Below are 12,364 nucleotides of genomic sequence, written 5' to 3' on the forward strand. Positions count from 1 at the left end.
TGCTCCTCCCCCAGAGGCTCCTAGGCCCGTAAAACAGGGGGAATATATACGTTTCAATTAAGCACTAAATCAATAGAAGAAAAAGTTAAATACATTCAATAAAATTATATAGATTAAATAAATTCCAATCAACGCCACGCAAAAAGGAGAAAAATAAGAAAGAAAAACAAAGAAAAAAAACAAGAAAAATATCACACGAAAACCAAAAATTTATTTTGTAAGTCTTTTGAAGGTGCCAAACGAGTGGCATTCTCGAGCCGAATCAAGAAGGGTGTTCCATGTCAAATGACACGCAACAAAAGGATTAAAATCGGATCTTACTGTTGGAAAATGGGGAATTTGAATGTTCTGAGAATTACGGAGCTGATAGTTAGACAGATCGATAGTTCGACAGACGATGAAGTACAATAAGGGACCTGGGAATATCACCTGGGGATCTCAAGAGAAGTGAAAGATACACAGAAAAGAATATAAAATTTTTCAAGATCATTTAGTTGCTGAACAATTAACGCCTAGGATAAGATTTATAGCTCTATCGTAAGTGTTGGAAAGAACGATAAGCAAAAGAATTACATCCTCAAGATCATGCTTTCGATGGACAAATGTTGATGAAAAGGTGAATTCCTCTGCTAAGCTCGCTGATGTGTAGAATGATATACTTGAGAGGTCAATAGCAAACTTGGAGCAACTTTGTATTTGCGCTGGGATAGGGTTGAAAACAAAAAGATTATTTTACTGACATCCAAATATTTATTCGAGTTTGGTTTTATTTCCGTCACTTGTGAAATCTATACTAACAAATAAAACAATTCCATCAACCTAATACTCTTGTTTTTCTTCTTTTTCTTCATTGCTTAGTTAACACCAGACGTACGGAGAGGAGCTTTTAAGAAGAGGCTTGCAAGGAACCATGAAAGGTTTACAATTCTCTAATAATAATAATAATAATTCATTATTACCCTTTTTATAAAACAAACACACTAAGAGAAGTATGAAAAAAGACAAGGAAACACAAAAAGGACACTGACAAAATAAAACTTAAGCACTCATATATAGAGCCGTTCTGGCTAAGTGGACGCGCGCTGGGCTGAGAATCCGTGAATTCGGGTTCGATCCCTGGTGTGGTCAGTTTCTTAGTTTGGGACGCGGGTCAGTGGTGTGACCCTGTAAGCTTAGCCGAGTCAACCCAGCTCTAAATGGGTACCTGGAGAAATCTGGGGAAGGTAAAACAGGAAGGGTTTGCGAAAGCATAGGTTGGCTGGCCCCCAGCCCCCCATTGCACTTCCTGGCTGAAGGGCCACGAAACGGAGATCAGCACCGCCGGTTTGGACCTTAAGGGTCTAGTGCCGCATCATTTACCTTTTTTTACTCATATATTGACAATGTTTCTTATTTTTTTAAATTGCCTCCTCTGCCGGATCAAAAGGTCGTGCAGCCTAATCCTTCAAAAGGTCGTGCAATCTAATCCTTCAAAAGGTCGTGCAGCCTAATCCTTCAAAAGGTCGTACAGCCTAATCCTTCAAAAGGTCGTGCAATCTAATCCTTCAAAAGGTCGTGCAGCCTGTTATTATTGACAGCAGCCTAAGCCTTCCAAGGTTGAAATGCCTATTAATGTATTTTTTGATGAATAGAACAAATATATTTTTTTATGATATTGATCTACTAAGTAAACCTTGTGTTTTAAAATACATTTAGGCTTTACACAAGGCAGCCTGAAAATGCTAAGAATAAATATAAACAGGACACCCCTCTTTTTAGCCTCAATAATTCAATTTCGTCACTCTTAGTTCCGCAGTAGCCTGTTGTAGCACAGTGGATTGATGTTCTGATTGGTAACAAGAGGCCCACGGTTTTGATTCCCAACGCAGCAAGGTTGGAAAAGCTTGCTCCTTGTTCCTGCAACAAAGACAATAGCAACATCGATTCGACGCCCTGTGTACTAGCAATGATTCTGAAGGTCGAACAAAGACAACAGCAACGTCGATTCGACGCCCTGTGTGCTATGAATGGCTCAAAAGGTTCCTTATCCTTTTTTCAGCAGTTCCGATTTGATGCATCATTTACTGCATAACTTACTTGTCTTTATTAAGTTTTGCTATAACTTTTAGCCTAAATATAGCCTAAAATAAATTTAGGCTTTATACAAGGAAAGCCCAAATATTATTAAGAATAAATATAAGCAATAGACCCCTCAATATCTTTTAGCCTCAATATTTCAATTTCGCCCCTCCTAATGCAGCAGTTCCCATTCAGTGCGCCACTTACAGCATACTTTACTTTTCTTTAGTAAGTTATGCTGCAGCTTTAAGCATAGATACCACCTAAAACTTACTTGTCTTCAGCAATTCCTCCACCCTTAACATTAAAACCCTGCTTGCTAAGTAGTGACATCAACATTGGCTGGTTACTGTCTCTTATTCGGCCTGGAATTAGGTTTCCTGTATAAATTTGTAATTCATTGCCAGTGGATAATACAGCCACAGTAGGAGACCTGAAAAAAGAGATAGATTGTGGAAGCCAGAATTATCTTCAGCATTTCTTACTAGTCAGAATAAATAAACGAGCCTGAAATTTATTTCAATCTATTATATTTCTAATGTAGATATAATTTTTAACCGCAGAAAATGTGAATAACTATATTTACCCTTTTTCATTTTTTTCTAGCCATATGATTTGGATGGATAGATAAAACAACGCTTTTCAATGTAATATTTTATCTATCCTGAGAAAGTTCAGTGAGGTAACATCAAAATTGAATTGGATATTATTCCTGTCTGGATTTATTTTGGTGAGGTCATAATTTATTCCAAATTAGTTGATGACCTGAGTTAAGAGGATTAACTTTAAGAGGATTATAAAATGTAATATAATGTGTTTTTAGTTTGACCTATATTTCGATATTTATTAACTCAGTATTTTTTACTGAATTAATATTGAGACTTTTTAATTTGTGGTGAGTGCGATAGCCATGAAAAGCTCCGACGAAATGCCTGAACTTGTATATTCTCCTGTTCTGAATTTTATTCAAAGCAATTTGCTAAGCGGAATTGAGGAGGATATTATTAAAAGACATGGTATGGAGTTTGTCAAAGAAGCTAAAAGTTTACTGTGGCAAATAAGTGCACCTGAATTGGATTGCCCAGTACGTAAGGGGAACAATGCACTTTCTAATCATTTAAGTGACATTATTTCTCTGTTAAGATCTCTTGACAGTAGTGACACTTTTGCACCTACGTTTGTGATAAAGCGACCTACAGAGGTGCCATGTCTCCCTGCAAATGCTTATACTTCTTTACTCTCTAAGTTTAATGAGCTACAACAAGTGGTTGTTGAAATGTCAGGGAAATTTGACAATTATCAGTTGAATTTTCCTCAACTTCTGAAACCTACCCCAGCAATTGACACTCATACGACAGTTATTGTTTCTAAAGTGCCTTCAGATCTGTCTGATCCGATTAAACGCAAATCTGTTCTCGATCAAATAGCTGGGCATGAATTAGTTTGTAGTGTGAAACCTGTTAAAGACAGATGGTATGTCAATATTGATAAATCTGCAACTGAAGATTTTTGTACATCCGTTCAGAACTTCATTACCGGAGCAACAGTTAAAGTACGATCCAAGCGCTTTTTTGGGATTCTCAGAGGTTTCCCAGTTGATGTAAACCTTTCAGTTATTAAAAGACTGCAAGGTATAATAAGTGCAAATCGACTGGGCCAGACTATGTCAGTCAAGCTGGAATTTGAAGACTCCTTCTCTCAGTCTGCTTATTTCAAAGAAGGAATTAAAGTGGGATATGAATTTTTTCGAATTCACGTATTTAAAGAAATACCTAAATGCTGCTTCAAATGCCGATCATACGATCACTTTCAAAGTGCTTGCACCAGCAATGTCCCGAAATGTGCCAGATGTGCTGGGCCACATATTTCTACTAAGGACAGTCCTTGTAGTGCTGCTCCCAAGTGTGCTAACTGTGGTAAAAATCATACTTCTTATAGCTTGTCCTGCCCTATATCTAAGGAACTAATGTCGCACCCCCACTTTTTGCAATGACTTTGGAGTTTTCAATAATATCGTTTAATATTAATGGTACAAAGGATAAGGATTTCGTTATTGATGAGTTCTACTATGATTTTGATTTGGTTTGTTTACAGGAGCATCTTCTTACAGACTCTAGCATTAACGTTTTGTGTTGTAGCCTTCATCATGATGTGTTTTTTACTACTGCCAGAGCCACAAGAGGCCGGCCATCCGGCGGACTAGCTTGTGTTTTTAAGCACAATCCTAATTTGGTTTCGCCGGTGATTTTTTACTCGGATGAGTTTTTTTTGGCTGTTCGTATGGGCACTATAGTTTTCCTTAATTCTTATCTGCCTTATGATGAACGTTCCTCTAGATCGATGGCTAGATTTTCTAAAGCCTGTAACATATTGAAGTTTCTAGTGGAAAAAATTCTTTCTTTTTCTCTAAATTATATGATCATTGGTGACCTCAATACGGATATAAATAACTCATCAGTGAGATGTGATTTGTTGTTGGATTGCCTTCCATCTTATCATATTATACCAAAAACTCATCCGTATTCTTATATTCACCATTCAGGCAGTAAGAGCAATATTGATCACATTGTTTGCTCACCTAGTATTACTACATCAATAGTGCTTGTACATGCTGAAGAACAAGACTTAGACCATCTCCCTATCTCACTTACTCTTGAATTTAAATCCTGCAAGTTTCTGCAAAGTACCCCAGTCTTCAAAATGGTTTGAAAAGAGTAATTGGAAGAAAGCTGATGTTCCTCTATATGGGCTTACACTAACAAGGCTGCTGTCTGCTATACGAGTTCCCTATCATTTGCTTCAGAGCTCTATACACGAAAATTGCAAAAAGGACCTGGATTGCTATTATAATCAAATAACTAAATGTCTAAAAGATGCCGAGGCAGTTGCAGTGCCGCTGCAACGTGTTAGACGTGGTACGCAAAAACCTATTTGGTCTTTAGATCCTAATTTAAAAACTTTGAAAAATAAAGCTAAGTTTTGGTTAAAAGTTTGGAATGAATGTGATAGACCGCCCTGTGGTATTGTTTCTGACCTTAAGCGTAAGACCCGCAGTGAATATAAAAAATATCTTAAAGTCTATGCGTTATCGTGGTATGGATTTTCCTGTGTCAAAGAGAGAATGGTGAAAAGTTATTAATGCTGAGTAGATCATAATTGATGTGCCAAGTAGTGATTGTTTTCCTACATCTCTTTGGCATGAACATTAATCGTCTATTTTTTCAAATTTTAATTAACATGTGCATTATTTGAAGTCTCAGTCTTTTTCTGCTATTTTTAGTACACCTCTATCTCAGCATATCTGTGTTCCTATTTCTCTTTCATCCGTAATTGAAGCAATTAAGAAACTTAAATCAGATAATGTTGATAATGATGGTATATCTAGATTTCACCTTTTATTAGATTGCTCCCCCCTAATTAACCATATACACCTACTTCTCCAGATGTGTATTTGTACTTCTAGTGTACCGGAGAGTTTTTGTGTGGTACTGTCTCTTCAATTTTAAAGAAGGGAATTTCTCCTTTAATTTACTCTTCTTACCGACCTATTACTGTCTCTTGCACTTTTAGTAAAGTTCTTGAGCATGTTTTAATACCTTTTGTGACTAATAATATGCTTGAGAGAGATAACCAGTTTGGATTTAAGCCCGGATTAGGTTGTCAACACGCACATCGTGTGTTATCTTCTTTGCTCCTTTAAAATTCTTTTAAGGGAAGGAGTATATATCTTTGTACTTTAGATCTATCAAAAGCTTTTGATAGTGTATGTCATAGTTAGCTTTTTTCTGCTCTTCGTGGTTACGGTGTCAATCTATCGGTTATTTTGCTTCTTCGGTACTGATACTCTAATTCTTTTCTTCGGCTGAAATCTGTGCCTGCATCTAATATTAAATTGAAAAGAGGTTTAAGGCAAGGTGGAGTTTTATCTCCAACCCTTTTTAATTTGTGTATTTCAGGAGTTCTGGCAAAGATTTCGGCTAACTATCTCTCCGGTTTTTCTGGTGTTTCCTACCTGGCTTACGCTGATGATCTGTTTCTTATAAGCCGTACTAAAACTGGTTTATCTAACCTGGTTTCTCGTGTTGCTACTTCTTTTTCAGACATTGGCCTTTCTCTTAATGTAGATAAATGTAAATTTCTTTCTTTTAATAATATTTCTAGTACTCCCCTTCGTTGTAGTGGCTTTACTATCCCTCTCGTAGATTCTCTTCGATGGCTCGGTATTTTTATTACTAATAGTCTTCCGAGCTTGCGCCAGCGCACAGTCTCAGATATTAATGTGAAAATTCAATTAGGATATGCTAAGATTGTTGCCGATTGAGGTAAATATAATAAACTCGCCTTGGCCAAGTTCTACTCAACTTTTTGTGACCATTCAATTCTTTTTGCTTCTGGAATTTTCCCCCTTGTTAAGAAAAAAGCGCTAAATGAATCTGGATTATTTTAGATTTTGTAAATTTTTGCTGTTTCTTCCACCTTGGACTAAAACCCGGGTAATTATTAATAAATTTCTTGTTCCTGATATTAATGTAAAACTGGAAGCACTACACAGAAAACTTTCAAATACCGCTTGTATCCGTTTTTTTCCGCACCATCACCTTATCAGGTTTATTCAGTCGTAAGTTATTTTTCTTTTATTTGTTTCGTTGTTTTTCTCTGTTTGGTCATTCTACAATTTAGATCTGTAAAGAGTGAGTTAAAATCCAACAATGATAATATTAATGCCTGGTTTTTACATTCTGCAAGTTGTCAGTTTTTTGTTTTTTTTTCTCTTTTCCTCTTTTCCCCCTCCTTTCACGTAATTTTTTTTTTGCTCTCGTTTCTTTTAAATTATTATGTGTTACACTGTAATTTGGTAATTTTTTATTTATATATTGTCTTGTGTCGCATTTTTTGTGTTTTTCCTCGTGATACTCCACGTATTGTACCTCTGTATAGTGTGGGTTAAAAATAAATAATAATAATAATAATAATCACAGTAAATTTGCTTTTTTATGTAAACGAAAATCTAAACGACAAGGCATTTAAGAATAGTTACGTACATTTTATGTGTAAGAGGCACATTTAGTTATCAATCTTTCTGTAAAAACGTTTATGAGTAGAAATGTCGAAGGGCCAAGGGCTCTCTTCGCATCTCCAATCACACAGAAAGTTATGACAAGCTTCCAGTCAAGATACGAGGTGCTGACTATCTAACTTTATGAGAAAAGACTAATTGCAGCTTGGATCTGGCTCGTTTTTACACCTGACTAGGATATAAATTGTTTTGTACCAAGTTAAAAACTGTTTTGTTTTGAACTAATTGTTTTTGAAAAATTATATTTTTTGCTAAGAAAAGTCTGGCAAGCTCTACTTTCCTTAGCAATGAGAGAACTGTTAATGTTTAGGATATACATAGAATACTACACTTGGGCCTAAGCTGAAAATAAGAAAATAAATACTCAAACACAAACAGCAAGCAACAGTATATGGCAGCCCTTTCGGACCCATTAGAAAATAATCCGAATTGTGCATCACTAAAAATTTGCAGAATGTCCCTTGTTCAGTTGAAGCGACGAAAGAAAAAGAAAAGCGAATATGATTGCATGTTACAAATATACACAAGGTGCAGAGAGCAATTTTGCCTCTTTATTTCATCTTTTTATCGAAGAACGTTTTTCTAGTATGTCATATTAATAAAAGAACCTAAGACTTTTCTTATTTGAAACCTAGCAAAGAACAAACCGCCATCTATAATGACTATGTTGCCAAAAATTGATTTTTTGTCAAAATTTTGTTAATGCGTCTGTGCCTGTCTTTGCCACTGTTTTTCTTCAGTCCTTTGTTCTTGTACCTTTCCTGGTTTTTGATCCTGTGTTCATTCTTTTGGTCCTCCCTTCCTGTGTTGTTACGTTTTATGCTCTTATGCTCTTTTTGTCTTCCTGTGTTCGTTCTTCTTCCCTTATTTACAGTGTTTATTCATTATCATGGAACAGCCAAAGAGAGCCTTCGTGCTTGTGCTCTTTCACTCCTGTGTCCCTGCATCATTACTTGTTTTAGTTCCTGTGTTCTTTCTTATGTTCCTTTCTTCGGGGTTTTCTTCATGTGTTGCTTCATTTTCATGCTACTATGTTTTTTCCTGTTTTGTTTCTGTGCCCATTCCTATTTTCTTATAATACAGTATTTGGTCCTAAAATGACCCATAAGTTAACATGACATTCACGTGATGGTAAGACAACAAACCTTATTGGTTATATTATTGTAAACCGAAGGCTGACAGGATCAATACAAGATACTAGGGTATATATCAGTGCTGTTATCGATGTTAAAAGTAAAGATCACCATCTTGTAGTGTCTGGGGTTTATTTAAACCTGAAATTTCGGAAGGGTTACTACCTCCGGGTAAATTATGACGTTGGTAGACTCCAGAATGGGAATTTGAGAGAAACCTTCCAGGAACAGTTGAATACCAAACAGGAGAACTGAAAATTTGACAATATAGAAAATTGATGGAATACTTTTAGGAAAATAATTTGTAAAGCTGCTGATGGTCTCTTAGGGAAGAAAGTTAGGAACGTAGCTAGGTGTATTAGTGAAAAAGCTCTATGTATAATGGAGAGGAGAAGGGGCTTGTACAAGAATTATCTGATTGATAGATCATATGAAAATAAGAGGAATGTAAAGAGACTGGAGAAAGCATCAAAATATGAACTAAGGAGGAGTGAAGTGGAGACCATAGATAAAATTGCCGTGGGTCTAGAAGATGCAGCTAGACAGCATAATAGTAAAATATTGCACTGAATGTTAATAAACTGAGAGGGGACAGTCAATATGGACTTGTCCTAGTTAAAGATGTGAACGGGGCCACAATAGTGGTAAGGAAAGAGTTAAAGAGAGATGGGCAGAATATTTTGAGAATGTGCTAAACCGGGATAGGGTTGCAGTAAAAGATATAGAGGAAAATGGAAAAATTTGTGATACCTTGGGTGTGAAAGAAGATTTGTTTTGTAAGGAAGAATTAGCGATAGAACTAAAAGGATTAAAAATAACAAGGCCTCAGATCCTGATAGTGTGGTATATGTGTTTCTTAAATACGATGGCTCTGAGGTTTCGAAAAGGGGGAAGTATCTAGCGATTTTAGGAAACCTCTTAATTAAACCACTGTATAAGAAAAGGGATAAGAAATGAGTGTAGTAATTATAGAGGCATTAGCCTAGTTTCTGTAGGTAGCAAATTAATTAGTAATATGATACTTTTTAGACTGAGAGATGCTGTAGACAAAGTTTTAGGAGAAAAACAGTGCGATTTCAGGAAGGGTAAACCATATTTTCACTCTTAGGTCAATAATTGAGAAGTGCCTGAGTTATCGAACACCTTTGATCCTCAGTTTTATCGATTATGAGCAAGTGTTTGATTTTGTTGATAGAAGAGCTTTAGCGAAAATTTGCATATTATGAAGAAAGAATTGTTTTCTTAACATGATTCCTTCTCAATAACCCCAATTCTAGACCTTTACCCAAACTAATGAGCCCTCTCCAAGTTTCTACGACCACCCCTTCTATACCCAGTGGCCGGGTAAAAAAAGAATAATACAAAGAATAATTCGGGGGATACTTAATTTATTACTTCAAAAAGACTTGTGGCTCGTTTGAAACATTCTCTTTTTCAGGAAAATCTACTAGATAATATCACAAGACCCTATACTTGAAACGTTTCTTTCTTATTTCATCTAAGTTAACATCTTTTTTAAAGATTAAGAATTCTTTTCTGAAAAAAAAATGCAGTATGTTTCCATTCTGATATAGATTTTCCTATAATTGTCACACCTACAGATAGTTCATTGGTACACCAACACAACTTAGGCCAACGCACACTCCTATTCCATTTTCTACAGAGAACCCCACCTCCCCGAAAAAAGATGTTTAAGACGAGTAGCATTAGTTCTGTCAAAGCTAGCCCCTCCTTTATTTTCTCTTCTCTTCTTACTTGTTTTAATCCCTTAGCTTAGCTTAAATAAAATATTTACTTTCTTTCTGATTTTGCTTTGGTCTAAATAATTTTTTGGCATACATATAATTCCTTGCCATCTTCTTCATTTATTAGATCTTGGCCTGGTAATTTTATCCTGTTATGTTAAATTGGCAACAATTTGTTAATATTAGTTTTTTTATATAAATCGTATTGACTAAATAGCTTTCATACGTGTATCTGTTTATTTTAAATAGGTTTTATATCATGCAAAAAGGGCACGTTTGAGGGCTAGAGGAATTTAGCCCCCTTAAAAAGTACTTTTGCTTCCCTGTTCCATATAAATAAGCACGAGTCCGTATAAAAATAAGGAAACCAAATAAAATATACAAATAAATTGTCTAATACAATATAAATAATGTAATATCATAAATATATGTAATACCATTAATACCATTCCAATAATACCAAATAATACATACCACAATACCACAATAATACCAATGTAATACCATTCTAAAATGACATATAGAAATGAACATCTAACAAAAAAAGAAAAAAATGCCTTAATTTAAAACCCAAAACTCTCTCGCTCGTTATCCGACTATAATTACGTTAAATATCAAGCGCCTGGCTGATGCAGACCTTGATTTTAAGACAGGTTAATCGCAATAAATATGGCTTACAACATTCCACAAATACTAAAGTGATCGGTTAGTCGTCTAAAAGCTTACGCTTTATTTACAAATTACAATATGAAGATTCGTACTTTTGCTTCCCTGTTCCATACAGATAATCATGAGTCCGTATAAAAATAAGGCAACTAAATAAAATTATACAAATAAATTGTCTTATTTTTATTATTTTAGTTTTAGATTCTAATTTTTTAATTTGTTTTTTTTTTTCTACGCTGAAGACGCCTTGTTCTATATGTGCAAAATTTTCGTTTAATTTTTGTTCTCTTCGTTCCCTGTACTGGCCCTAAAACCGTTTTGTCATTTTCATATTCTTTTTTTGTTTTGTCAAGTGCGAGGAGCAGGTGGTTTAGAAGGAGGCGACCCCTTCTCTTTATTTTTTAAATAAAAACTACTTCTTTTATTTATTAAAAATAATAAATAATGTAATATCATAAATAATATAGGTACCTGGAGAAATCTGGGGAAGGTAAACAGGAAGGGAGTGCGAAAGCACAGGGTGGCTGGCCCCCAACCCCCCATTGCAGTTCCTGGCCCAAGGGCCAAGAAACGGAGATCAGCACCACCGGTAGGGACTGTAAAGTCCAATGCCGTATTCTTTACCTTTTTTTGTAAATAATATAAATAATAAGTATATCAAAAGTAAATATAAATACAAAAATTTATATAGAATACATGTAATGTATAAAAAAATTTATGTAAATATATAAATTTTTATGTAAATATATTATGTAAATATATTTTATGTAAATATATAATGTAAATATATAATTTTTCAAGATCATTTAGTTGCTGAACAATTAACGCCTCGGATAAGATTTATAGCTCTATCATAAGTGTTGGAAAGAACGATAAGCAAAAGAATTAAATCCTCAAGATCATGCTTTCGATGGACAAATGTTGATGAAAAGGTGAATTCCTCTACTAAGCTCGCTGATGTGAAGAATGATATACTTGAGAGGTCAATAGCAAACTTGGAGCAACTTTGTATTTGCGCTGGGATAGGGTTGAAAACAAAAAGATTATTTTACTGACATCCAAATATTTATTCGAGTTTGGTTTTATTTCCGTCACTTGTGAAATCTATTATAGATGGTACTAACAAATAAAACAATTCCATCAACCTAATACTCTTGTTTTTCTTCTTTTTCTTCATTGTTTAGTTAACACCAGACGTACGGAGAGGAGCTTTTAAGAAGAGGCTTGCAAGGACAAAATTGCAAGCAAAGGTCACTACTCAATCATAAGTTTAACAAGCATGCGCAGGTTGGGCTTCTTGGATCGCCAACATCAGGCCTATCCTCAAGCATTGCTGCCCTGGTCCCCAAATTCAAATCGCTACTTAAATGTCAGCAGAACTAGAAAATGTCCAAAAACGTGCTACTTAAGTAATGCTTGGACCCTGCTTCAGGGGACCCTTCTTAGACAATGATTGGACCCTGACATCAGAATAAACTACAAACCATTAAATGTCGTACGAACAGAGTTATAAACTCCTTCGTGTCATAATTTGTGAATGTATCTAACAAGTGACCTTTTTTTCTCATTTTCTGTTTCTTTTGTGATAGTAAAAGCAGCGTAATTCAGTGTTCATTTTTTAGTGAAACGATAGCTATTTAAATAAACGAATTACTTATTTACTTACTACAACAAACGTAACGAAA

General features: G+C 35.2%; 1 protein-coding gene across 2 annotated transcripts in view; it reads right to left on the reverse strand.

Annotated features, from left to right (window-relative positions):
* cin (Molybdenum cofactor synthesis protein cinnamon) overlaps positions 1–12,364 on the reverse strand; it is a 118,631-nt gene that overhangs the window by 68,102 nt on the left and 38,165 nt on the right. For both annotated transcript variants that reach the window (XM_089100739.1, XM_089100738.1), the window contains exon 9: positions 2,333–2,491. In XM_089100739.1, coding sequence (XP_088956865.1) covers positions 2,333–2,491 — 159 coding nt within the window. The remainder of the gene's footprint in view (positions 1–2,332; positions 2,492–12,364) is intronic.

Source organism: Artemia sp. Qi Xiang Cuo, chromosome 14, assembly GCF_049724085.1.
Source record: "Artemia sp. Qi Xiang Cuo chromosome 14, ASM4972408v1, whole genome shotgun sequence".
Taxonomy (NCBI): domain Eukaryota; kingdom Metazoa; phylum Arthropoda; class Branchiopoda; order Anostraca; family Artemiidae; genus Artemia; species Artemia sp. Qi Xiang Cuo.